At 48.8% G+C, this 26289-nt stretch overlaps 2 protein-coding genes across 2 annotated transcripts; both read left to right on the forward strand.

Moving 5' to 3' along the window:
• The first annotated feature begins 1535 nt into the window (after window positions 1-1535).
• Window positions 1536-8091, forward strand: RND1 (Rho family GTPase 1). Its single transcript, XM_037030999.1, has 5 exons — window positions 1536-1747; window positions 2526-2613; window positions 5212-5321; window positions 6188-6322; window positions 7011-8091. The coding sequence occupies exons 1-5, from the start codon at window positions 1628-1630 to the stop codon at window positions 7254-7256; spliced, it is 699 nt and encodes a 232-aa protein (XP_036886894.1). The 5' UTR covers window positions 1536-1627; the 3' UTR covers window positions 7257-8091.
• Window positions 8092-11839: 3748 nt separating this feature from the next.
• On the forward strand, window positions 11840-26263 carry DDX23 (DEAD-box helicase 23). The gene is made up of 17 exons (XM_037030946.1): window positions 11840-11930; window positions 15916-16124; window positions 16670-16774; window positions 17683-17776; window positions 17886-17951; window positions 18509-18647; window positions 18941-19074; window positions 19214-19326; window positions 20805-20948; window positions 21041-21266; window positions 21522-21667; window positions 22028-22205; window positions 22944-23186; window positions 23625-23776; window positions 23899-24007; window positions 24751-24925; window positions 25371-26263. The coding sequence occupies exons 2-17, from the start codon at window positions 15916-15918 to the stop codon at window positions 25592-25594; spliced, it is 2457 nt and encodes an 818-aa protein (XP_036886841.1). The 5' UTR covers window positions 11840-11930; the 3' UTR covers window positions 25595-26263.
• The last annotated feature ends 26 nt before the right edge of the window (window positions 26264-26289 follow it).

The following is a 26289-nucleotide window of genomic DNA, read 5'->3' on the forward strand; positions in this document are numbered from 1 at the left end:
TAGAGATCTGTTCCTTGGATCTGGGAAAGGCTTTTAAACATCCTTTATAATGGAAAATGTTCCTGGGTGGGGCAGCAATGGTGGTGAATTAAGACTAAGCTCAGATGGAACAAGCAAGACCCAGAGCATGTTCCAGAGGCACTGGGCTTGCCAAGGTGAAGGGACCTAAGGATAAACTCAGCAGTGCCTTTACTTTTGCTTACAGTCAGTCTTGCTTTAATTTTTTTTTATTGATCCTAGTGAGAGAGGGAGGGAGGGAGAAAGAGAGAGAGAGAGAGAGAGTACCATCAATATGAGAGAGAAACATTGATCAGTTTCCTCTTGCATGCACCAGGGCTTGGGCCTGAACCTGCTACCCAGACACTTACCCTGAGCAGGAATTGAATTCATGATTTTTCCATCTGCAGGACAAAACCCAACTAAGTGAGCCCAATCAGCCAGGACTGATTACTTTAATCCTGGATCCTCAGAATGCCTTATTTGGGCTGTCTTGGTTCCTGAATAAGCAGTGAGTTATTCTAGCTGTGTGCATCCCATGGTTCTGTCTAGTGGTTGGTGCCTTAGGTTGCAAGTGCTCTGAGGGGCAGGTTATGTAGAACGCAGTTATGTAGCTCACCCCAACCTTAGATTGCCCGCCAGTTTTCTAATCCTAAAGTCCCAGGCCCCGTCTGAACTTTGATCAGGTGACATACGCCATGTGTCAGCATCAGTAAGTGCCACCTGGAACTGGACCAGTGCCTGATTCATCCAGGAAGCTGAACCCAGGCTGCAGAACAAACACCCCTACGCAGCTCCTGCCAGGCAGGGGTGAGAGGTTGTCTGGCCAAACAAACGGAGACTGTGTGCTTTGTTCTCATCTTTTCTCCGGAACCCACTTGCCAGACTCTCACATTCCTTTCTCTCTGGCCCATCTCTGGGTCAAGGGCTATGGGAGGTTTTTCTAGATGATGCGAGAAGACTTATTTATTTACCTATTTATGGAGAAGGCGATTCCTGAGAAACAGACTCAGGAATTGAAAGGGGAACAGCGGGAGCTGATAAAGGGGTACAGTAGAAGCATCTGGGAGGGGAAACCAAGAGTGGGAACTGGTTTGGATGGGGACTAGAGGGAACAAAGAGGTGAGAAATCTCTGTCCTCACCCCGTCTCCAGGGGTGCCACCTGTCTCCAGTATAAGCAGGTCCTGCTCTTCTGGGACAACTCCAGCTTGACCTCACTTTCTGCGTTCCAGGCTAGTTTATTGTTTTTTGACACTAATTGGTGGATATTCAAGATAATTAAATTTTGCCTCAATCCTCCTCCCTCCCTAATACAAATGCAAAACGTGGGAATCCCCCTTTCAGAGGAAGCAACGGTGCCGCTTTAAGAGAAAGGGAAGGGAGGAAGAGGGCGCTGACTCAGATCTTCCTACCATTGGCTGGTGGAGGGGATCCCACCTCAGGTATTGGCCCCGACAGAGGCCTCCTCCTCTTGTGATTGGCTAATCCGAGCCCATATAAAGGGGTTGTGCCGGCCTCTTGATCAGTTGGAGCAAAGCAGGGAATTCGCCCTGGTGTGTGCCCAGAAGCACACCTAGCGCAACCCTCTCCTTCCTGAACCAGAGTCCAAGTCCTGCGGAGGCTGCAGCTATGAAGGAAAGACGGGCCCCTCAGCCAGTTGTGGCCAGATGTAAGCTCGTTTTGGTGGGGGACGTGCAATGCGGGAAGACAGCGATGTTACAGGTGTTAGCGAAGGACTGCTATCCCGAGGTGAGCTGCCCGCCCGCCCCCTGGCCAGCGTTTCTCCTTGCCTGCCTGCCCCCAGCCCCGGGGTAGATTCCCACCTGCCCAGGGGGGAACAGAGCTGTCTCTGCGTTCCCCACCTCACCTCACCCCATCCTCAGCCTCTTTCTGGCTGGAGAACCGCCCTGCCTTAGCTTCCCCCTGAGACCTGTTCCACTTCTGCCGCCCCGCTGGCTCCTCCTCACCTCTTCACCCATAGGCCCCAGTCAAATCCCCTCCTACCTCCCTTCATCCTGGAGTCAGCTATCTGGAGAGGGACCTGAAGGCATTTGAGAATCTGGGGTTTCTCGACGCAATACCTGCTGACCCCTTCACCGAAACCTCAAAGATTCTGTGAGCATGGCTCCAGGCAGTCTTCCACTGTCTGGCTCTGCTGTTCTGCTGGTCCAGGGGGCTTGTGGGGAGAAGATAAAAAAACTTGGCCTTGGCTCTAAAACTGGGAGGCAGACAAATCTGGGGATGAGAGGAATACGTGTGTGAACACCCCTCATCATCTAAAACATGGGGGGCTTGTCCTTCGATGGAAGTCATTCCCGTTTCTTAATTTGGTAGAGCAACTGCCTGCCTGCACCTCTGCATACCCCTGCCTCCTGCTCCATGTGGTCCTTCCTGCCCCAAGTATCCCTTCCTCCAGGCACTTTAGTACCTCACTAGGGTGAGTAGTTTCTTGTAGGCAGTACTGGTTAGGCAGTACTAACCAGAGGCTGGTGGGGCCAGGGTGTGAATAGTTCCTCCCTGTTCACAGACCTATGTGCCCACCGTGTTTGAGAATTACACAGCCTGCTTGGAGACAGAGGAACAGAGAGTGGAGCTTAGTCTCTGGGACACCTCAGGTAAGACCGCTGTTCTCAAATGTCCCCTTCTCAGCTCCAGTGGGCTGCCGCGGCTGCTATTTTTTTAGGAATTGTTTTCCTCTTTGATGAAGAGGAATAGGATGCTTGCTAGGAACCGAAAGAAGGGGACCTGAAGATGCCTTGGTTGGGTGTAGGGGGAGGGGCCTGGTCAACTCAGTTGGCTGACTTAGGAGTGCAGAACGGATGAGCCCCAGAAGCTGCTTATTTCTCTGGGTCTAGCCCCATCGTCCAGAGGTGAGGTGAATGAACCCCTGAATATTTATTGGGGGCAGACAGAGCCCCTCCATTTTCACTCCCTGACACCACATACACAGCCTTTTTACTGCCCCAGAGCAAAGCCAAATAAAGCAGAAGGCAGTGCTGCTGGAGGTGGTTGTGGTTGAGGCAGGGAGACAAGCCTGCCTTGGGGGAAATACTGCTCCCGATTCAGTTTTCTCCCCTGCATTCCATCTCGGGCCACTGCTGTCCGCCTGCCGCAGCTCAGCTCAGCTCCACTGGTCATGTCGCTGCAGCTGGGACCCAAGTGATGCATCATCCGCGCTTTGGAAGGTGGTGGAGACGGCTTGTGTGGGGCAGAGTGACGATGTCATTGTAGTGGCTGGAGGAGGGGGCCTTGGCTCTGGCCATTTCCCCCTGCGCAGGCCTGGCGTGGACATGTCCTGTCTTTCTGGAACGTAGGAAGCAATATTCTTCCAGCCTCTCAGTCCTGAACCCTCAGTGTTAGGCTGTCCCTTGCTTTCATTGATTCTGACCTCTTACCATGATCTCTTTCCCCGAGCCCCTTTTAAATAGACTGGGTTCAGAGTCGTCACTGAGGACTAAAAGCCAGGAAGAGGAGAAAGAAAATAAAATCTGCTCTACTCTGAATATGCATATTCAGGCTGAGTTTAAAGAGGAACTCTATAAATCACTGGGGGTTTCCTGTTACATGCCATGAATATGCTGCCCTGCTCCTCCAAAGAGCCGTTGTTCCCGTGATCCAATTTTGAAGTCTGAAAAGATTTGGGGTAGGGGATGTGACGGGTAAATAGAAAATGAGATTCTCCCTTGATCCCCCCTCCTCCAAACAAAACAAAGCAAAGCAAAAATCCTTCAACCTGCTATGCTTTGCCACTGCAGTTCCAAGGGTGGGGAGGCAGGGCTCTGGTTATCCTAGACTCTGCTGTGCTGGCCGGATGCGAATGAATGCAGTTGGCTGCACGATGTATGCTTTTGCATCTGCTGTACCCTGCCCACCTTTCAATCTGCCCAGAATCTTACTGCAGTTCATCTCTTTTCACTACCACCGCCCCAAAGCGCCACTCCCCTACCATCACCATTTCCCGCCGTTTCCCCCTTCCTCCCACAGTCAGAATGGAGCACTTGAATCCTAATCCAGATAATGGAAAATCAGCAAGGTGCTTTTTTTCTCCCATGTCGCACCTGCAGCCCCCCAGTATCCAAAAGGATGCAGGATATCAGTCATCCTCAAAGTCCCTCTTTCAAATTCAATGCCCATAATGAAGGAGCAAGTGGCAGCCAAGTGTGGGATGGGGCTTCCCAACATTGAGGCCAGGATGGAACCTGTTCTCATTATTCGCTTGCAAGTCTTAGGAAAGGGGGGTTGCTTGGAGCCAGAATGGTGGCCTCCTCCCCTCCCCCTTCCCTGTGCTGCAGTGCTTCTCTGCTCAGGGCTGCGGTGATGGTGATGAGACCCCACCTGTGAGAGGGGAAGGGGGCAGACTGTTGAAGGAGCACACAGCTATCCCAACTCCCCTTTACTTTTCTTCCCAACCAACCCCCTCCCCACTTGGATTCCCCCCAGTTTCCATGGCGATTGTGGTGCAGGGAGAGGGGCTGCTTGCTATTCTGAGCACGGATTGTCTGGGTTCCAAATCTGCTACTGTTCCTTCCCAGGGTGGAGGGGCGCAGGCTCAGCCCCTAGCATTCTCCCCTATTAGACCACCTGGGCCCCCTCAATGAAGGACCCTCACTGGAGCCTCAAAGCCCCCAGCTAGTGGTGCTGCTGCAGCCTTTGAGATGGTCTCCCTGAGAGCTGGGGGCATAGGGGCTACAGCTTTCTTTTTGCCCTTTTCATTATAAGCTGCTCTGGGTGGAGGAGGAGCGGGCCGATGAATTTCTACCAGCCTCTTAGAGTTCTGACCCCAGGGCAAAGAAGCAGGGTGGCCAGTTACATAACAGGCAGGTTTGTTTTTCCGTTGGGGAGAACCTTGGAGCAGAGGTTGGGCAGCAGGCAGACTCTAGAGAAGAGGAGACTTCCAACCAGCCTTGGTCTCTGCAGGGGTGCAAGCACCCTCCTCTGGGACTCCAAACTGGCAGACCTTAAATGAAACCCCCAGTAGGAGACCAAGACAGGGTCAAATTATGCTCCACCCCTCTTTTCAGGGCTAAGGAAGATGATATTCTGGCAGGTGGTCAGGTCTCATGCTTCCATGCTACAGCAGGTTCCCCTGGGAGATGGGTGGGGCCAACTAACCTGAGAGGCCAAGAATGGTATTCCCAGGGCTCTTTGGGCTCAGGTCTGTGGGGCATGGAAAATGCCATTGCCTAGCGTCAGCTCTTCCTCCCCTCTAACAGGGTCTCCTTACTACGACAATGTCCGTCCACTCTGCTACAGTGACTCCGACGCAGTGTTACTGTGCTTTGACATCAGTCGTCCAGAAACAGTGGACAGTGCACTCAAGAAGGTGAGTCTGGATACGCTCTACGACCTCTGGCTCAGTTTGAGAACAGAAAGGAGTCTTGGGGACCTTATCATCTAACCCTCTCTTGTGTAACAGAAAGTAACAGAGTCTAGAGAAAGGAGAAATTTGCCCAAGTCCACACCATTAGCTATAGCACCGGGGCTAGAACCCAGATCTGCTGCCCCTGTCCCATACTGTTCTACCAGAGGCCCAGCTAGGGAGGGTGGTGCTGAAGACTCTGGAAGTGAAGGATCAAGAGTCAGAGAACCTTTTGATGATCTGGATTGAAGGTCAGGGATGCAGTCTTTAGGAGGCAGCCTCTACAGACCCTGATCCCAGGCCCACTGGGGCTGGGCAAGCCAGGCAAGCCTGAGCAGAGCTACTGGGAGGAAATGCCTAGGTCTGGCTGGCAAGGTCTGACCAAACTGAGGTGTCTGAGGATATGCTGTGGAACTAGCCTCGTTTCCGAGAAGGCTCTGGGACTATTTCCCTTCCTTGGGAAGAGACTGGTTGGCTTCCTCCTGGCATTCTGTACCTGTGGAGCCCTCTGACCAGGTGGAGGGGGCAGATCCAGTTCCCATATGTTTGGCAGAGAGTGGAAGGAGATTTATCTCTGTGCTTTCTCTGGTGACTGGGCTGTTGAATGAGGGGACAGGCTCTTGGGTCAGCATTCCTGTGACCCCAAAGGCCTCATGGCAGGAAGATGATGTAATTAATGCAGTGGTGATGCTGTGACTCAGAGGGATGGCTGGGCTGGTGACAAGCTGTATGGTGTGTGTGACATTGCCAACTGGGCTTCTCTGGGTATCTGTTAGTCACTGACTGTCCTTTGTTCCTCCTTCCTCCAACCTTCTTGCATGGCTCTTCAGTGGAGGACAGAAATCCTAGATTATTGTCCCAGCACCCGTGTTTTGCTTATCGGCTGCAAGACAGACCTGCGAACAGACCTGAGCACTCTGATGGAGCTGTCCAACCAGAAGCAGGCACCCATCTCGTACGAGCAGGTGTGTGTGCACCATTGTGTGCAGGGGTGGGGTGGAGAAGGCTACAAGCAAAGGACATGGAACGGAGCCCTTATTCAAATTTTCTCACTACAGCAAGAGAGAGTTGGTATTCTGGGGAGGCCATCTATAATCAGCAACCAGTTACCCAGATAGAAGTGGTCCCATTTACCCTGATTGATGCTATAGGTCGGCAAGGGCGCCATTCCCGGGTGTGCCGGTGTTTCTCAGGTGGTTTTCGTGCAGCACCTGCATGAGAATCATGCAAGGTGCTCATTGGGATTCCTCACTCCATGTCTATAGAGCCACTCTGGGAGAAAGGCACGGGAACTGCATTTATAATGAAATTACTGGGTAATTTCTTGTGCACATGGGAGTAAAGATTCATTTATTTTAAACTAGTATTTTATATTAGATTCATTTGGGGAGCTTTTAAAAATACTAATGCCTGGGCCCTACTGCCAGAAATTCTCACTTACTCTGGTGTCAAATGGTTCTCACAGTGTCCCAGGTGATTGTAAGGTGCTGTCAGGCTTCACCTTCAGAATACAACCCGTAGGGGGCGGTGGTGGGAGACTGGCAGGTGGGTCCCACGGAATAGCCCCAGCAGTACCCCTAACTGTAGGACGTAGCATTTCAGAGCCATTTTGGACCATTGCGTTGGTGACCTTACTCCCTTCTCCCCCTGCAGGGCTGTGCAATAGCCAAGCAGCTGGGTGCAGAAATCTACCTGGAAGGTTCAGCTTTCACCTCAGAAAAGAGCATCCACAGCATCTTCCGGATGGCATCCACGGTGTGTCTGAACAAGCCCAGCCCGGTACCCCCGAAGAGCCCTGTCCGAAGCCTCTCCAAGCGACTGCTCCACCTCCCCAGTCGTTCTGAACTCATCTCTTCTACCTTCAAGAAGGAAAAGGCCAAAAGCTGTTCCATTATGTGAAGTGGGGGTTGGAGAGGGGAGATGACCTCCCACTTCCTCCCTTGGGTTGCAGAGGCACGGGGAGAGGGAGGATGAGACAATTTAGGACACTGGACAAAGAGTTTTTCAGATGGCCACGAGGAGGGCTTGGAAGGAGACAAGAATGGGACGAGGAAAGAGGAAAGAGCCAGGCCCGGCTTGAGGACCTGACACTGAGAAAGAACCATCACACCCCAAGCCAGGCCCTAGGTGGTGGAGGGGCGGTGGCCCCAGTGCCCCCCTCTCCAGAGGGAGGAAAGGTATGGGGGGCATGCTGGCCTCTTGGGCTCAGGGGCCTATAGGAGCCTCACCTTCAACATCATGCCTCTTCTACCCAGCGTTTCCATGCAGGCCAGGGGATGGGAGGGGTGTCTGAGCCCTTCCCTTCCCCTCTGAGGAGGCCACCGAGGAATGGAGAGTAGGGAAGCCATGAGGCAGCTCCCTTGGGAGCTGAGCCCAGGTGCTTCACAAATGAAATCAGAAGGGCAGGAGCTGGTCAGAGCCAATGAGAAGGAAACCTCATCTTTGCATAGCCCATGCCTCATGGAGAGGTGACATCACACATTCACATGCTTCTCGCCTCAGTCCCCAGGGTCCAAGGGAGAAGCCCCAGACCCCCTTCTCTTGCAGTGTGGGGGTGGTGGTGCTGCAGGAGGCAGGGCTGGGTGGGGGTCACCAGACTCTTTCTGCCCTTAGGGCGGGCAGTACAGCTGGCATTTGTTTTATAGACTCTCGTCTTTGGAATGGGGGGAGGGGGGAGTGTTTCAATCTGTTACATGTTCTGTGTTTAAAGAAGAAAACCTATTTATTAATGAAAAATATAACACGTATAAAGAAGTTGGCTCTGTTTTCTTAGTTTTTCCCCCGTTTCCTCTAGTCATTGATAATGAGGAAAAAGCCGCCCTGGGGCCCATTCTGTAGGTTGTAAGAGTGGTTGCCCCTACTGTTTCCTGGCCCCTCCAACAAGGTCTCCTCCCTCTACTCCCAACCCCGCCCAAGTCCTTCTAAGCCAATGAAGATCTCCTTAGCCCAAGAGCAGGGTTTCTCGAACTTGGAACTAATAGCAAGTTAGACTAGATCATGTTTTGTTGTGGGAGCTGTCCTGTGCATTGGAAGAGGTTTAGCTACGTCCCTTGCCTCTACCTCTTAAGTGTCAGTAGCCCCTACCCACCCCAGTTATTACAATCAGTATGTTTACAAATATTGCTAAATGTCCCCTGGGGCAAAACCACTTCTGATTAAGAACCGTTGTTCTAGAGAGTCTAGAGGAGAGAGACAGTTTTGGTGAAGTCAGAGGATCCCGGCTGCTGAGATCCCAGCCCCTGCAGGTGGATAGACTGAAGCCAAGTTTGGGAGGTTCCTGGATTCTGGTCTCCTCTGAACTCAGAAAGGGATTTCTTTCTTTAAGATTTTGTTTATTTTTTAGAGAGGGGAAGAGAAGGAGAATGAGAGGGAGGAAAACATCAATGTGTGGTCACCTCTCACCTAAACCCTGCTGGTGACCTGGCCAGCAACCCAGGCACGTGCCCTGACTGAGAATTGAACCAGCAACCCTTTGGTTCATAGGCTGGCACTCAACTACTGAGCCACACCAGCCAGGGCTCTTCTGCTTTCCTTCTTTTTTTAAAAAAAGATTTTTATTCATTTTTAGAGAGGGAAAGAGAAGGAGGAAGAGATATATCAGTGTGTGGTTGCCTCTCAGCGCCCTGTACTGGGGACCTGGCCTGCAACCCAGGCACGTGCCCTGACTGGGAATCAAGCTGTCAACCCTTTGTTTGCAGCCTGTGCTCAATCCATTGAGCTACACCAGTCAGGCCTCTTCTTTCTTGACCTTCCAATTCCATTGCCTGTTGCTGGCAACTGAGGGGCCTTACCTTACCTTCTCTTCAGTGACTTATAGCTCTTTTTTTTTAGTTTCATAGTGTGCTGGCAATAGTGAGCTACTAAGTATTTAGTATTTACTGTGTGCTCAGCACCATTAGCTTTACCAACACTATCACTTTTAACCTCATGAATGATAGTAGATAATGTTTGTTAAATGTTTACTGTGAGGCAGAGATGTTTATGAGTTATTTATGTTATTTATGCCTACTCAGTAGGAATAATAACTACCCCATTTTACAGACAAGAAAACAGATTCAGAGAGATTAGTTAATATGCCCAAGGTCATACAGCCAGAAAGTAGTAGAACCTGGATGGAAACCCAGGCAACCTGGCTCCAGAATACATAGTTTTCACTGCTCTGCTATCCTACCCTGTGAGGCAGGTCACATTATTATCCCTATTTTATAAAAGAGTAGATAGAAAAGCCAGAGATGCCATATAACGTGCACTAGATCATACTGCTTGTATGTAGTGGAGTCAAGATTCAAACTGGGTCTCAAAAACAAATAAAAATCTTTAATTTAAAAATATTGCTCAGGCTGGTGTGGCTCAGTGGGTTGGGCATTATCCTGCAGACTGAGGTGTCACTGGTTCGATTCCCAGTCAGGGCACATACCTGGGTTGCTGGCCAGGTCCCCAGTGGGAGCATGTGAGAGGCAACCACACTTTGATGTTTCTTTCCTTCTCTTTCTCCCTTCTCCTCTCTCTATAAACAAACAAACAAACAAATAAATATTTCACAAAATAGGTATCAACATTAACTATAATTCCATGGGTTCATTACTCCTAGCCATGTTGTACCTAAAAAGAAGACTTTACCTCTGGTTCTTACTAGAACATAGTCCCTTTGTCTCCATCTTCATAGACACATGTTTGCAAAAAAACCTAGCAGGCTAAGACAAACAATGAGTATCTTTTATGCTGAATGTCTTACATATGTCATTCATGAGAGAGGTATGTACAAGTACTAGGGGAACTCTGCCACTATGAACTTGGACAAGCTTCACTACTAGTTTGGGATCCAATTTACTCATCTTTAAAGATGATGACGGTGCTGACCCAATAACTTAGTTGGTAAGAGTGTCCCGATATGCCAAAGTTGTGGGTGGGATCCCTGGTCAGGGCACATGCAAGATGCAACCAATGAATGCATACATGGGTGGAAGAAAAAATTGACGTTTCTCTTTCTCTCTAAAAAGCAATCAATAAAAAAATGAGAAGATGATGACAAATGGTAATCTGAAAATAGGGAAAGAGCATGGACTCTGAAGTTGAATCCTGGCTTCATTCTTTTAACTACCCACATGTGGCCTTTGAAGGCATAATCAATTTTTCTGGGACACAATCTTACTAGTAAAATGGAGATAATGCCCACCTCATAAAGTTCTTAGAACCCAGTAAAATAAGTAACGGAATTTGTGTCCATCTCAGAGTCGGCACTTAGAAGATTTTCAGTGAATAATAACTGCAGCTCTTAAAGGTTCCAGTCTATAGCTTTGATCTGATTGTTAGTTGGGGTTCCATTCTGTGAGTGGAGAGCCCTCCAGTGTTCACTGGGTGAATTACACATAGTGGAGCTATGACTACTTTGCCTTCAGTTGTGTCTCTGGGGTAGAAGCGGGGGTCAAAGGCTGCAGAACCAGAACGGAAGGATGGGTACCTTTCCCGGGAGTGCTTGGGGCCATAGTACGTGGTGCTCAGGAATTTACGAATATCTGGGTCTGTCTGAAGCTCTGTTTGAGGGGAACCGAATATATATATTCAGAAAAAAAGGTAGACTTACAGCCATATGGGTTTGAAATAAAAAAGTTGATGATGGAAAAATGGGAAGGAAGGAGGCCTTGCTACTTCCCAGTATCTATTGAAACCCATCCTAGAAGTAGCAACGTTTTTGTTTTGGCGCGGGGTTGAGGGGAGAACTATGAATGATAAGACCAAAGAAAAACAAAGTGAACATAACAAGTTGGGGTAAAAAAGAAGAGGCTCATTGGAGAACTGAAGAGGGGGGAAATATGAGGAAGAAGGGAGCACATATATGAAGGTAGTCCAATACACGCCAGGTTCCAAAGGGCACGAAAATGAGGACGCCAGGGTCCTATCTGGAGTGCTGAGAAAACAAGTGCTACTGCCCAGGAGACACCATTGTTCCTGGAAGCCTTTGGAATCCGTTGTATGCCCTCATTTTGAGTTGTCACAGTAACTGGGGATTGTTATCGTGGGTTGCTAGAATGTTCTCCTAAACCTGGGAAGTCCTGCACAGTGAATAGTCCTACTTCATTGTGAAATACTGGGCTACACCTGTAACCACCTATAAAAAAAGACTAATAATTCATCTCTCAGTGTTGGGGTTTGCTTGCTTGTTTTTTTTTTTTTGGTAAAAACGTTTTTCCACAAAGGGATGTAAGCCACAAGCCATTACAGTCGTTAATTGAAATTTCTAGGAAGACCAGCATATTCCGAGATGATTGCTCCGGGACAGGACTTTTTGCAGGAAGTCTACCCACGGAAAGCGCCTCCTCCGACAGATTCAAATGTTTTTGCGAACTACATTGCCCAGCAGACCTCGCGGCCCAGGGTTGGCGCTCGCACCATGAATTCTGGGATTGGTAGTTTTCAGGCGCTCCTTGTTAGTCAGGGCAGCCCGGCATCAGGAACTCGCCTTCCCAGCTCGCCGCGCGGCCCAGGGGGTTGCATCTTGGCGACCAGGAAAAGGGAAAGATGGCGGCTGCTCGGCGACGTTGAGGCCGCGTTGGGCGGTTCAGACTCATAGTGGTGAGTGTTGGGCGGTGGAGGCGGTTCCCGCAAGTTTGCTGAGAGGGCGAGAGTGCAGGCACGGCGGTGGCCCCTGCCTCCGGGACCAGGCGGGGAAGAACGCCTCAGGGAAGGGGCACGAGCCCGGAAAGCTCTAGCCGTCGAGAGAGAAGGGGTGAGGGCCCCAGCGGGTGGTGTTGGCTCCTGGGATCACAGGCCAGGTCTCTGGAAGATGTTACAGCCAGACCTTTGCCCTTGGCATAGCACCTGTGATATCCCCAGTCTGACCTTATTCTTTCTTGTTTTGAGTAGCCCTTGCTCCAAACTAGAACTCAGGCTTTTCTTCCAGAACCAGTCATGCTTTCCCGCCTCTGCCCCTCCTGTATTATTTTGCGGGGAATGACTTATTTTCCGCACTCTTAGTTACGCATCTTTAAATTCCACTATACTTAAACGCCCAAGAGCCACTTCCTCTGCAGATCTCACAAATGAAACTTCTTTGAACTGGTGTAATAAATACTTCATCTGAGTCTTCATCTTGGTATGTGTCTCATACCCTGTCCTGTTCTGTAAACCTCCTGTGGACTGAGTCTTCCTGATTTCCTTCTGTAACTCACGCAGTACCTAGCACAGTACCTTGCAAGTAGTGGATGATTGACTCAAACTTCAAAAAATGAATGTGCCCCTGCCCAGGAAGAAATGAGGAGCTTGAATATTTGGAGACTTGCAAGGAAGGCTGCTGGGAAGCAATGGCTGGGGTGTGCCTGTGATAAGTAGAACTTAAAATAAAAGTTGCCTCTGTTCACTATATTCTCACTTCAAGTTCTCTTCTAAGCTCACTCCACTCAGACTTTGGTAACCTTTCTTGTCAAGGTTACCAACCATCTCCATTTTTCCGAAAGCGAGAATCATCACACCTCTGGCTCCTAGTCTTACTCCATCGACACAGTGAACCACTTCCTCCCCGAAATGCGTTTTGGCTTCTGGGATTTCCAGATGGTGGAAATCGCATTTTCCTTCTTTCTTTTACTTTACTTTTTCCTCCTCCTTCTTCTTTCTCACTGGCTTTAGCTTCTTTCCATCTTTCCCTGTGGCTCCTCCTGCGCTTGACCTCTCAATGTTACAACGTTCCAGAACTCATTCATGCATTCTCTTCATTCTTTTCTTGCTTGTTTTCTTTTTTAACCATACTGCCTACCTAAGTAATATCACTTAGTGTCATATGGCTTTAAAAGCTTTCTATGTATTGACTCAGATTTTTGTCCCCAGGGTCTCTCTTCTGAATTCCAGAATTGCATTTTCGACCACCTTCCTGCAGTCTCCATTTGGTTTCTTATTGACATGGCCAAAATGAGACTCGATTTCCTCCCAAATCTCTTTCCCCCCAAGTCTTCTTCAGTCACTAATGGCACCATGAACCACCAGGTTGCTCAAACCATAAATTTAGGAGCTGTCTTTGTGTCCCCTCTCCCTTTTTCCTTTTGCAGTAAGTCCTGTCAGCCCTGCCTCCAAAGTGTACCCCGAGGCTGTCTACTTCTTTCCATCTCCATTGCTACTTTCCCAGAACAGACCACTGTTATCTCTTGCCTAGACTACTATAATAGCATTCTCAGTGGTTCTGTTTTCATTCTTGACCTTCCTGCTATGTAGTTTCTTGCAAGTTATCAAAGTAATTCTTTAAAAATGTAAAAGTAGATCACATCACTTCCTGTTCAACACTCTTCTAATGTTCCTGTGGCAGTTAGATTAAAATCCAAGTTCCTTTACCCTGGCCTAAAACTTATTTTCATGATGAACTCATGCTTACCTCCCTGAATTCTTGAATCAGTCTTCTCCCCTGGTCACTGCCCCTCAGCCACACAGGTCTGTTTTTAATTGGCAAACACAGTAAGCTAGTTCCTGCCCAGTGCCTTAGTACTTGCTTCTACCTAGTAAGTTCTTCTCCCTGATCTTTGTAGGCTCTCTCTTTCCCCTCCTTCAAATCTCAGCTTATATGTTGTCTAAAAGTTTCTTTCCTGAGCTTTCTTGTCTCTTGTTTATACCCCTCTCCATTATATTACTCTTTCCTTTTTTATTTTTAAAAAGTTTTTTTAAGATTTTATTTTTAGAGGGAGGGGAAGAGAGAGAAAGAGGGGGAAACGTCGATGTACAAGAGAAATCTGTTGGTTGCCTTTGCACACCCCCAGCTGGGGACCTGACCTGCACCCCAGCATTTACCCTGGCTGGGAATTACACCAGGAACCTTTCTGTTTGCAGGCCAGTGCTCAATCCACTGAGTCACACAGCCAGGGCTCACTCTGTTTTATTCTCTTCATTAGTTCTAATTACTATTTGAAATTCTCTTATCTTACTGCTTAGCTGTTGTCTGCTTCATTGGAATGTAAATGTTGGAGACCCGAGACTTTGTTTTGTTTACAGGTACATCTCCAGTACACAGAACAGTTTCTGGCACCTACCAGGTGCTCAGTGAATATTTATTGAAACAATTCATGTCTAGGATGGTTTACAGAGAAAATAGCCTTTCTTCTAGAGTGTTTTTTTAAATAAGTTTTTTATTTTTATTTTATTTATTTATTTCTAGAGAGAGGGGAAGGGAGGGAGGAAGAGAAACATCAATGTGTTTGAGATACCATACACCGATCGGTTGCCTCTCACACTTCCGCCAACTAGGGACCTGGCCCAAAACCCAGGAATGTGCCCTGACTGGGAATTGAACCAGCGAATTTCTGGTTTGAGACTGGCACCAAATCCACTGAGTCACACCAGCCAGAGCTAGCATGTTTTCTTAGGGATGCACATGGAAGAGACATCAGTGTAATTTCCATGTGACAATGCATGACGTACTGATACAGAACAGTCAGTCATTTCTCAGGCATTTGTGAGATAAAATGGGTCGTTCGTTTCTCCACCTTTTGAAAGTGCTACTTGTTTCTTTTTATTACAAGTTCTCTGTTCTTAACAATATATGGCAGGAAATGACATGGGAAAGGGGGATTGCAAACTAAAGCCTAGGGGACTGGTATTCTAGCTGAACCACTTGGGGATAAAATAAGGTCTGAGAAATGTATCCCAGGTGATAGGGATGGTGATGACGACGATGACGATGATGCGGGAGAGGCAGACTCCGACTTGCTGAGGTTTTAGCGAATCAAGCTGAGTAGATTTTGTAGTCTGAGAGACAGCTGACAGTGTGTTCAGTGTTTCCCAGGCGAGAGGGAACAGGACAGGGTCCTGCTCACACCTTTCGTGGGACAGAGTGATGATTAAGACTGAAAATCTGAGTGGGGAGTGTCGGTCAGAATGTATGTGTGACCTGTAGTCGTTGGCATCTACCCTTCTTTTTCTGAAATGATTATAGACTCACAGGGAGTTGCAGAAAAAGAAGAAAGTTCACAGAGGTCCTGTGTGCCCGTCACCAGTTTTTTCCATTGCATGACTAGTGGTGCCTTTGTTTGCCCCTTTTAGTTTTTCCTTGGAGTGCTGATTATAATGCCAAATCTCAAAGTTACCCCCAACCCTTGAACTTTCTTTATGAGTTTCAGAGACTTTATCTGGCCCAGGTGTGTGTGCGCGCACGGACTGACCCGGGGCTGGCAGACCTAGCAGACTCCTCAGATGTGCAATGCAGGCTGTTTCTGGAGACAGCTAGTGCACTGTTTGCTCACTAGCATATCTTCTCATACTTTTGCAGTCTAATTAGAAAAATAAGGTATATTCATTGTATATTTTTAGAACTGAAAATAGATAAAAAGTAATCACAGAAGAGCAGTGTCGTATAATGAGTAAAAGGGGGCCTCTGGAGCCAGGCCGCCTGGAACTCTGCCATTTACCAGCTCCGTGTCCTCTGGCAGGCTGCTTTATATACCTGCACTTCAGTTTCCTCATCTATAAAGGAGCCATAGCAGAGTATCCACCTCATAGGGCTGTTTTGAGGTTAAGTCCATTATACGTGAACAGTTTAGAGTAGTACCTAGTGCATAATAAGAACTCCTCTTACCCATGACAGATGGCAGGAGAGCTAGCTGAGAAGAAGGACCGTGATGTGTCACCTTCCAAGGAGGAAAGGAAGAGGTCTCGGACACCTGAGAGAGAGCGGGACAGAGACCGGGACCGGAAACCTTCCCCATCTAAAGACAGGAAGCGGCATCGCTCAAGGGATCGGCGACGAGGCGGCAGCCGGTCTCGCTCCCGCTCCCGGTCCAAGTCCACGGAGAGGTGAAGTGACTGTGTCTATTACATAGGAAGGGAGAGCGCGTTTCAGACTTCTTCATTTTTGGTTCCTCTCATACCTTCAGGACTAAGACATTAGTGTTGCTCACATGTCTCTATACCTAGTGATTTTTAGTTTAAATAGTTAAGAGTGAACTTGTAAGAGGAAGGTCCACGTTTGGTAGATTATTGCTATTAATAAGTAGCAGTACAACTCTGAGCTGTAAGATCTTAGGATCCCCTCATACTTCCCGCAGGAGACATATTCTTCAATTTTAAAATTCATTTTGGGGAGAAAAGGTCAGGCCCTGGCTGGGTGGCTCAGTTGGTTAGAGCATAGTCCTGATAAGCAGTTTGCTGTCTGGTCGGGGCACATACAAGCATCAACCAGTGAGTGCATAAGTAAGTGTGACAACAAATTGATGTCTCTTTCTCTCTAAAAATCAATCAATAAATTTTAAAAAACCAAGATCATGAGACCCTTCTTAGAGTTGCAGTGAAGTGGGTTACTCTAGAACTGTCAAGAGACTTCTTAAATTCGTTGCCTTCAGAGAACGACGGCACAGAGAACGAGATAAGGAGCGGGATCGGAATAAGAAGGACCGAGATCGGGACAAGGATGGGCACAGACGGGACAAGGACCGGAAACGATCCAGGTACCTGAGAGAGCAAGGGGGGCTTTGGGGAAATGCTCCCAGCTCCTCCTCTCCGCACCTGGGCTGGCTCAGCTTTGTAGGAAAGTAGAATTGTCTTGCTGGACCCAAGTGGTAGGTAGTTGTCTTTTTTAGGGGGCATGTGTCTTTAGAAAGTATAGTCAGTGAGGTCACAACCCCTGAGGGCTGGCTTGTCCTTAGAATTTAGAAGTTAGTGTGGGAAGGTTGCCAGTCTACACACCATTCTTTTAGCTCTACTGACCTGTTTAGTTTTCTGCCCAGAATACGTAGCATATATTTGTTGGGAGAGCTTAATGCCCCAGTATCTGGATGTTTTTCTTCTGGAAATTTTTTGTTCAACTTTTTATTTGGCCCCAAGTGTGTGGTTGAAATTCAGGACAAAGAGCAGAATTTGTATAACAAAACAGGTGGAGTTGTTGAGATCCCTTGTAGGTGAGGCTTATAGCAGGTGTGAGGAAAGGTTTGCCGGGACTGGCAGGGAGGAAAAGGAGGAGGGAACAGACGTAGCAGTATCTGGGGAGGGGGTGTGTGGGTGGCCGTGCGGGCTAAATTCATCGTGTGTTACAGAGCAGGATTTTTTCCTTCAATGTGCAACTGCTATCTGGAGAAAATACTTCTGATGTCAATAGTGAAGACCCACTTGCTACAAGAAATTAGTTTTAGAAAAGGCGATTCAAGTAGACTGGAGCCAAGACAGGGCCATTGTGAGGTTTCCGAGCAGGCAGAGCGACCCTGCCTGCACAGGGAGCTGTGGCCCTGACGTGACTGTGGGCCATTCTTGCTGAGTCATGGGGAAACTTCCCTCCTCTTTTGGGGGTCAGCCTGAACCTCATTCAGGGGTTGGGTAAGACAGCAGCAATATGGACCCTTTCTGTTCCTTTGTCTTAAAGTTTATCTCCTGGACGAGGAAAAGATTTTAAATCCCGAAAAGACAGAGACTCTAAGAAGGATGAAGAGGACGAACATGGCGATAAAAAGCCTAAGGTAAGCAAGAGGAAGTGTTTTCTCATCTTCTTCTTGAATTCAAGCCTGAGTTTGTGATCTTCAAAGGGAGAGAGCCTTCATGGAATGAAGTCCTGTGTTTGATCTTCAGGCCCAGCCATTATCCCTGGAGGAACTTCTGGCCAAGAAAAAGGCTGAAGAAGAAGCTGAGGCAAAAGTAAGCATTTGAGGGTCTGTATTAGCTGGCTTGGGCTGCTGTAAGAAAGCAGCAGTCTGGGTGACTTAGACAACAGAGATGTAGTTTCTCACTATTCCGGAGGCTTGGTGTCTGAGATCAAGGTGACAGTAGGGTTGTTTCTCCTGAAGCCTCTCTTCTTGGTTTGTAGATGGACACCTTCTCCATCTTCACACGGTCTTCCCCCTGTGCATGTGCATCCCCAATGTATCTCTGAATTTCCAAGTTTTTTCTTACAAGGACACCAGTCAGGTTGGATTAGGGCCTATTCTGAGAGCCTTATTTTACCTTAAATACCTCTTTAAAGGCCCTGTTTCCACATTCAGTCACATTTTGAGGTACCGGGGGTTGGGGCTTTCATATATGCATTTTGAAGAAGACACAATTCAGCCCATAACAGGATCCTAGGCCTGTTTGTGTTTTTCTTAACAGGCTTAATGCCTGAGCAAGTATTTTTGGGCTCCCTACTATCTTGCATCAGTGATGTGATTATACCCTGCTTCCAGATCCTCTGTTTACAGTGTCAATCTGTTTTGTAGCCCAAGTTTCTCTCCAAAGCAGAGCGAGAGGCTGAAGCCCTGAAGCGACGGCAGCAGGAGGTGGAAGAGCGACAGAGGATGCTTGAAGAAGAGAGGAAGAAAAGGAAACAGTTTCAAGACTTGGGCAGGAAAATGTTGGGTTCGTTTTCCTACCTGCTATAGCCCTTAGGTGGGATGTGAAAGGGTGAGGTGGCGTTACAGCGTCACTCAGGAGATCTAGAAACCGCTTCGTTCTGGAGTTTGGAAAAGGAAAGGATGGGGAAGTTTATGAGAAAAGCATCTTTCTGTTGTATTTCCATTTCCCTTGTATTTCCATTTCCCTTGTATCATAAATCCCCCTTTTTTCTCATTTGGTGCCCCTTGTCTGGATCGCTCTGTGCTCTTTTTTCTTCCACTGAGCTCTTCTGCAGCTTTGATTTCTTTGGTCTGCAGAAGACCCTCAGGAACGGGAACGTCGGGAACGCAGGGAGAGGATGGAGCGGGAGACCAATGGAAATGAGGATGAGGAAGGGCGGCAGAAGATCCGCGAGGAAAAGGACAAGAGCAAGGAACTGCACGCCATTAAGGTGCAGGCCTTGGCTCTGTCTTCACATGCCCCGCATGCCCCGCATGCCAAGATGAGGTTTAATTACTTGGCCGTTCTCATCTCTTGCATGCGAGCTTCGGGCCTTGAGCTTGACGGCTCTGTGTTCTGTCTGTGGACAGGAGCGTTACCTGGGTGGCATTAAGAAGCGTCGCCGAACGAGGCACCTTAATGACCGCAAGTTTGTCTTTGAGTGGGATGCATCTGAGGACACATCCATCGACTACAACCCGCTGTGAGTGCCTTCAGGCCTGAACTAGATCTTTTTTTAATTACAGTTGACATTCAGTATTGTATAAATTTCGAGTGTACAGCAGAGTGTTAGCCATTTACGTAACTTATGAAGTGATCCCCCCAATAAGTCTAGTGCCCCACTGACATCAAATAGTCGTTACAATAATATTGACCATGTTCCCTGTGCTGCACTGTATGTCCTGTGACTCTCCTGTAACTGTCTGTCTGTACTTCTCAGTCCCTTCATCTTCCACACCCCCTTCCATCCGGCAGTCATCACTTGGTTCTCTCTGTCTGTGAGTCTGTTTCTGTTTTGTTTTGTTCATTTATTTTTGTTTTTTAGATTCCACATATAAATGAAATCATATGCTATTTGTCTTTCTCTGTCTGACTTACTTTGCTTAGCCTAATACCTTCTCGGTCCATCCATGTTTTGCAAATGATACGATTTCATTCTTTTTTTATGGCTGAGTAATATTCCATTGTATATATGTACCCCGTCTTCTTTATACAGTCATCTGTTGATGGACACTTAGGTTGTTTGCATATATTGGCTATTGTAAATAATGCTGCAGTGAAGATAGGATTTGTGTATCTCTTCCAATTAGTGTTTTGTATGTCTTTGGATACATACCTAGAGGCGAGATTGCTGGGTCATATGATAGTTTTATTTTTAATTTTTTGAGGAACTTCTAAACTGTTTTTCATGGTGGCTACATCAATTTGCAATACCACCAACAGTGCGTGAGGGTTTCCTTTTGTCTGCATCTTCCCCAATACTTGTTGATTTTTTTATCATAGCCATCCTGACAGGTGTGAGGTGGTGCCTCATTGTGGTTTTGATTTGCATTTCTCCGATGATTAGTGATGTTGAACATCTTTGCATATGTCTATTGGCCATTTCTATATCCTTTTTGGAAAAGTGTCTATTCAGGACCTCTGCCCCCCCTTTTTTTTACTCATATTGTTTCTTTTTTGGTGTTAAGTTATATGAGTTTTTTAATATATTTTGGATATTAACCCCTTATTGGATATATTGTTGGTGAATATCTTCTCCCATTCAGTAGGTTGGGAGAAATCTAAAAGACTTCTCCCATAAACTGGGTCTTTTAGACTAGGCAGTTCCTAGGGAGAACCAGTGACTGCAGAAATAGAAGTAAGGTAAGCTGGGATGGGAAATTGGCAAACTGGTAGTCAGCTAGTCCTCTGAGTGGGGGAAACTGATACATATTGGTAGTCTGTCCTTCCCTCCTGCTATAACAGCTCCTTTTTAAAAAAAATTATTTATTTTTAGAGAGAAAGGAAGGGAGGGAGAAATAGGGAGGGAAACATCAATCAGTTGCCTCTCACATGCCTCCAACTGGGGACCTGGCCTGCAACCCAGGCATGTGCCCTGACCTGGAATCGGGTTTGCAGGCTGGCACTGAATCCACTGAGCCACACAGCTCTTATTTTTTTCTTCCTCTGTCTCAATCTCAGGTACAAAGAGCGGCACCAGGTACAGTTGCTGGGGCGAGGCTTCATTGCAGGCATTGACCTAAAGCAGCAGAAACGAGAGCAGTCACGTTTCTATGGAGATCTAATGGAGAAGAGGCGGACACTGGAAGAAAAGGAGCAGGAGGAGTGAGTGGTCACTGTGGGGTGGCTGGGCAGAGCCCAGAGTGTATGTATAGAAAGGACCTGGGGAATCCCTTATATCTGTGATCCTGCTCCAGGGCAAGACTCCGCAAACTTCGTAAGAAGGAAGCCAAGCAGCGCTGGGATGATCGTCACTGGTCCCAGAAGAAGCTAGATGAGATGACAGACAGGGACTGGCGGATATTCCGTGAGGACTACAGCATCACCACCAAAGGTGGCAAGATCCCTAATCCCATCCGATCCTGGAAAGACTCTTCCCTGCCCCCACATATCTTGGAGGTCATCGATAAGTGTGGCTACAAGGTAAGGGGTCGCAGATTGGTCCAGGAGACCAGACTTTGTTCCTTGACTGTTTGGTGCCTTCTCTGCCAGGGACACCAGTGTGACATTGTTCCTTTGTGGTGGCAGTATTGGCCTTTGGTGATTGTGTTTCTTCTCATTCCTGTGAACAGTGTTTGGTGTCTTCCTGTTGTGCTAGTGTGTGTGCCCACTCTGTCAGTGGTAGCCCAGGTGGTATTAATTCTGCCTTTACCCATTACTCTCCCTGGGCCACTGCAGGAGCCAACACCTATCCAGCGTCAGGCAATTCCCATTGGGCTACAGAATCGTGACATCATTGGTGTGGCTGAGACTGGCAGTGGCAAGACAGCAGCCTTCCTCATCCCGTTGCTCGTCTGGATCACCACTCTTCCCAAAATTGATAGGTGGGGTCACTTGACACCGGTTGGAGTGGGTTTGCCTGGGTAGGAATATTGAAAGTGGCAAATGAGTGTTTGGTTTTCTTTTGAAGTCTGTAATCAGAAGCCTCTTCTGTAGTCTGGGTCAGATACTAGAGCATAACTGGATCATAGTATCAAAGAAGTGTATGATTTTATTGCTCACAAGGACCACTCCCTGGGGAGCATGGCTCTCCTGGGGTTTCTGATTTTTAAGGATCATTGCACCCTCTTCCCACCACCCTCTGCATTCCCATAACCTCCCTTAAGTGTGACTTGGTCTTGCTCCTGTTTGCGGTCAGATGGGAAGCAAAGCTCATAGACTGTGGGATGCCCCATTTACCACAGGATCGAAGAGTCAGACCAGGGCCCGTATGCTATCATCCTGGCCCCCACCCGTGAGCTGGCTCAGCAGATTGAGGAAGAGACCATCAAGTTTGGAAAGCCACTAGGCATCCGCACTGTGGCTGTCATTGGCGGCATCTCCAGAGAGGACCAGGGTTTCAGGCTGCGCATGGGTTGTGAGGTTTGTGTACCTGGCTGGCAGCCAGCCTGCTGTTCGGGCTGTTCTGTTTTGGGGCTCTGTTTCTAGTTCCTGCCTCAGACCTTCAGTCAGCTGGAGAAAAGGGCTGGTCTGTGCAGATGAGCTATTATTATTGAGAACTTTTACACCAGGGATTGTACTGTGCACGTCATTAATTCTCAGTTATGTGAGAGTACATAGAGGACTCTCCATTTTACAGACGAATCTGAGGCCAAGGTAAGGGCTCGTCCAGAGTCGGATACAGCTAGCAATGGGCAGGACTGAGATCATATTCATACCCTGTGCTCTCAGTCACTGTGCCAGACTGAACTGTTGACTTTGTGTGTCACCTCCTTTTCAGGATGGGGGGGCGGAGAGCTTTGTATAAGAACTCTGATACAGGAGTTGGGCTTTCTGCAGGCTTTTTAGTGTAATCATTTTATATAGCTTCCTCCACAATATTCCTTAGTCTGTTTTCCGTCTAAGAAAGTTCCTTTTGATTTGCCTCCTAAGTCCTGTGTCATATTCAGAGACCCTGTTTATTCCTGGAAAAAAAAAATCCAAGATAGCAACAAATGATTTTGGTCAGTTCTCAGGACCCTTCGCTGTCAAACGTAACTAGATGCTGGGATCCGAGGTCCTTAGCATCGGGGTTCTGGTATCTGAGTGGGTGGATAGTGCACAGAAGGGAGAAGAAGGGGGTGCCCATTGGGGTTACATATGATTCCACCATGCCCCCAGATTGTGATCGCTACCCCAGGACGTCTGATTGATGTACTGGAGAACCGCTACCTGGTGCTGAGCCGCTGTACCTATGTGGTTCTGGACGAGGCAGATAGAATGATTGACATGGGCTTTGAGCCAGATGTCCAGAAGATTCTGGAGCACATGCCTGTCAGCAACCAGAAGCCGGACACGGATGAGGCTGAGGACCCCGAGAAGATGTTGGCCAACTTTGAGTCAGGAAAACATAAGTACCGCCAAGTAAGGCTGCTTCCCTGGGCTGGGAAGAGTTGGTCAGGTTGGCAAACCTGCATTAGGGCCCTTCTTGCCATAGGTGGTCCCAGAGTACGTGTTTCCTGAATGGTGGGGCCCGCCTAGGTGCAGGCTTCTGACATCCCTAACAGTATAACCGTTCAGCTTAGCCCTGGAAAAGTGGCCCCAGATAGTCACGGTGCTGCCTACCACAGATACTGATGAGTGCTCTCAGCCCTTCCTGTCGTCACAAAATGTCAGGTACAGGTACTGAGGAAAGAAGTGGGATGGCAAAGGACACATTCCAAAGGTGGTGGCTGTGAAAGTTTACACCGTGGCCCACTATGGATTCTCAGCTTGGGCTGTGCTGCCTGCAGTGGTGGTGGGGTGCGTGAGTGTGTCTTCCTGGGCTGAGCCTCAGGAAGGCTGAGCCTCCTGTTTTCACAGACGGTCATGTTCACGGCCACCATGCCCCCTGCCGTGGAGCGTCTGGCCCGGAGCTACCTGCGGCGGCCTGCTGTGGTGTACATTGGCTCTGCGGGCAAGCCCCATGAGCGCGTGGAGCAGAAGGTCTTCCTCATGTCGGAGTCAGAGAAGAGGTACGGGGGCAGCTGAGCCGGGGAGGTGGCGGAGAGGGGGCTTTTTCAGGATGAGTGGCTGCTGGAGAGCAATTGTGCTGCCTTGTTGAGGAGCTGCTGTTTCCTTTCTCTCCTCTTCCCAGGAAAAAGCTGCTGGCAATCTTGGAGCAAGGCTTTGATCCACCCATCATCATCTTTGTCAACCAGAAGAAGGGCTGTGATGTTTTGGCCAAATCCCTGGAGAAGATGGGGGTGTGTCTGGCAGGGAAGGGCAGAGTTTGTTCTCTTTGGGGCTGCTTTCTGAAATTAGAGGGTCCCCCTAGGTCCCTGCTTTAAATTTTCACTCAATTTTGAACTTCTCTAGTATTGAACAAGTCGGGGCCGGAGGGAAAGGGGAGATTTGGTGGAGATGAGAAGGACTGGGTCAGTCACTGTGACCATCTGTCCCAGCAGTGGCAGCTGGAGCTCTGCCCTTGGGTCTTCCTCCGAGTGGCCTGGGGCCAAGGGGAGGTTTGAGACTCACATCCTGGCAGGATCTGAGGATGAGGAATAGAACTGGTTGGAGTTTGTTGTGTGCATATGTGTTTGGGGGAGGGGATGTTGTGGTCAGGAGGGAGATGTGGATCAGTGTCCTTTACTCCTGACTGGTGTTTGAGGGTCCTCTCTTAGTGCTTAAACTTCCTTGAACTTCTTGGTCTCTACTTTCCACCCGCATCCTCTCTTGACTACTTCTCGTGTGTCTGGCGTCACATCTCACCCCTGATTTTACCTTTGACCTTGCCCTGGCTCTCTCTGCCATGCCACATCTGGTCTCCCCCACTTTTTCTTCTGCTCACCTGTTCTCCCCATACCTTCACTGCACTTTTTCTCCTGCCTCCTTCCTCTTCTCCCTTGTTGCTGTCTGAAACCTGCCCTCTCCTTCCCTGCTTCCTCTTAACTTCTGTGTCTTTCCGTGATCCCATTGCACTTTCTCCATCCCACCATTCTCCCAACAGTACAATGCTTGTACGCTGCATGGTGGGAAAGGCCAGGAGCAGCGAGAGTTCGCACTGTCCAACCTCAAGGCTGGGGCCAAGGACATCTTGGTGGCTACAGATGTGGCAGGCCGTGGTATCGACATCCAAGATGTGTCTATGGTGGTCAACTATGATATGGCCAAAAACATTGAAGGTAAGTGGGAGGAAAGCAGCTGCAGTCTGGGTGAAGGGAGACTCCTTGTCTCTCTCCACATGAAGTCAGAGTGCTGTGCAGAGGAGACCACTGCGGCCATGGCTCACAGCTCTGAGTCTAGGATCACTTGTCCCAGTGAGAAGAGCTCCCACTCTACCTCACGGGGAGTGTCGTCCCGTACCTGGGGTAGCTCTCTGTCTTCAGAGTGTGGGAAAGAATGGAAGTGGGAAGAATCGTCCCTCTCAGTCTGTGTGGTAGGGGGACCCTGTTAGTAGTGGTTGTGGGGCGAGTACTGTGGGCACTGCAGGCTCAGGCAGCGCGGGTTCTAGCTGCTGCCCATGGAGGGGTGGGAAGGAGCATGTCTTCAAAGTAGAAGCTTCAGGCTGCTCACCAGGCCATCTGGCCGGGCGCCCTGAGTGACATTGCTTCCCCACCCCTTGCCCAGATTACATCCACCGCATTGGCCGCACGGGACGAGCTGGCAAGAGTGGTGTGGCCATCACCTTCCTCACCAAAGAGGATTCTGCTGTGTTCTATGAACTGAAGCAAGCCATCCTGGAGAGCCCAGTGTCCTCCTGCCCCCCCGAGCTAGCCAACCACCCAGACGCCCAGCACAAGCCAGGCACTATCCTTACCAAGAAGCGCCGGGAAGAGACCATCTTTGCCTAACACAGGACTCTTCCCACGGGTTTAAGGGCAGACTCCAAAGTCTGTTATTCAGGACCCTGACAGTCTTCTTTCCAGGTCCTCAGCCTTATGGGGCTTAGGAAACAGACTCCTTGGCCTGGACCTGCCGGTTTGAAGGCTTGAGTATGGGGCTGCGGCGAGAGGAGGGAAGCCCAGCAGGAGGCAGGGAGAACAAATTACCATGGATTTTGGCCCAGCTCTGCGCCTCTGGTGGGCACCGGGATTGCATTGGGTCATTGGCTCTTGCCAGTTGTGGGGCAGCCAACTGGCATTGCCCCTCAGAGAAGCCTGCCAACTAGGCGGGCACCGCTGCAGCAGATGTGACCGCACGAGCTGCAGCCGCTCTCCCTCTGGGTGACCCAGGCAGGGGCTCTGGCACTGTGAGGGTCACGGACCTTGGACCCTTACTGTCATTTTGATAGCATTTGCCTTTTGGGATTATAAGACAAATTGAGAGCCTTGTTTATAGAGCCGTGCACCCCTGTGCCAAGGGGTGCTGTGCACTCCAGGCATCTCTCACCCAGGGAATTTTTTTAGTAGGTGTGGGACAGGGTGAGTTGGCTGTGTCCATCTTGAAGTCGCTGAGTGAAACTTGTTTTCTATTCTCTGAAAAGATGAGTTTGTATGTTCTGAGAATAAATACATGAATATAAGGCTGTGTCTGGTTCTAGCTAAAT

The sequence above is a fragment of the Sturnira hondurensis genome, unplaced genomic scaffold (genome assembly GCF_014824575.4).
Source record: "Sturnira hondurensis isolate 20B ecotype Veracruz unplaced genomic scaffold, ASM1482457v3 Scaffold0020903, whole genome shotgun sequence".
Lineage (NCBI taxonomy): Eukaryota > Metazoa > Chordata > Mammalia > Chiroptera > Phyllostomidae > Sturnira > Sturnira hondurensis.

What these genes read in the sequence shown, in the direction of transcription:
- RND1 (XM_037030999.1), top strand. Translation starts at nt 1,628, where the DNA reads ATGAAGGAAAGACGGGCCCCTCAGCCAGTTGTGGCCAGATGTAAGCTC. An exon ending in CGAAGGACTGCTATCCCGAG is followed by an intron (nt 1,748 to 2,525) that starts GTGAGCTGCCCG and finishes CCCTGTTCACAG; the next exon opens with ACCTATGTGCCCACCGTGTT. An exon ending in CACCCATCTCGTACGAGCAG is followed by an intron (nt 6,323 to 7,010) that starts GTGTGTGTGCAC and finishes CTCCCCCTGCAG; the next exon opens with GGCTGTGCAATAGCCAAGCA.
- DDX23 (XM_037030946.1), top strand. Translation starts at nt 15,916, where the DNA reads ATGGCAGGAGAGCTAGCTGAGAAGAAGGACCGTGATGTGTCACCTTCC. An exon ending in AGGAACTGCACGCCATTAAG is followed by an intron (nt 19,075 to 19,213) that starts GTGCAGGCCTTG and finishes GTCTGTGGACAG; the next exon opens with GAGCGTTACCTGGGTGGCAT. An exon ending in GAAGAAAAGGAGCAGGAGGA is followed by an intron (nt 20,949 to 21,040) that starts GTGAGTGGTCAC and finishes ATCCTGCTCCAG; the next exon opens with GGCAAGACTCCGCAAACTTC.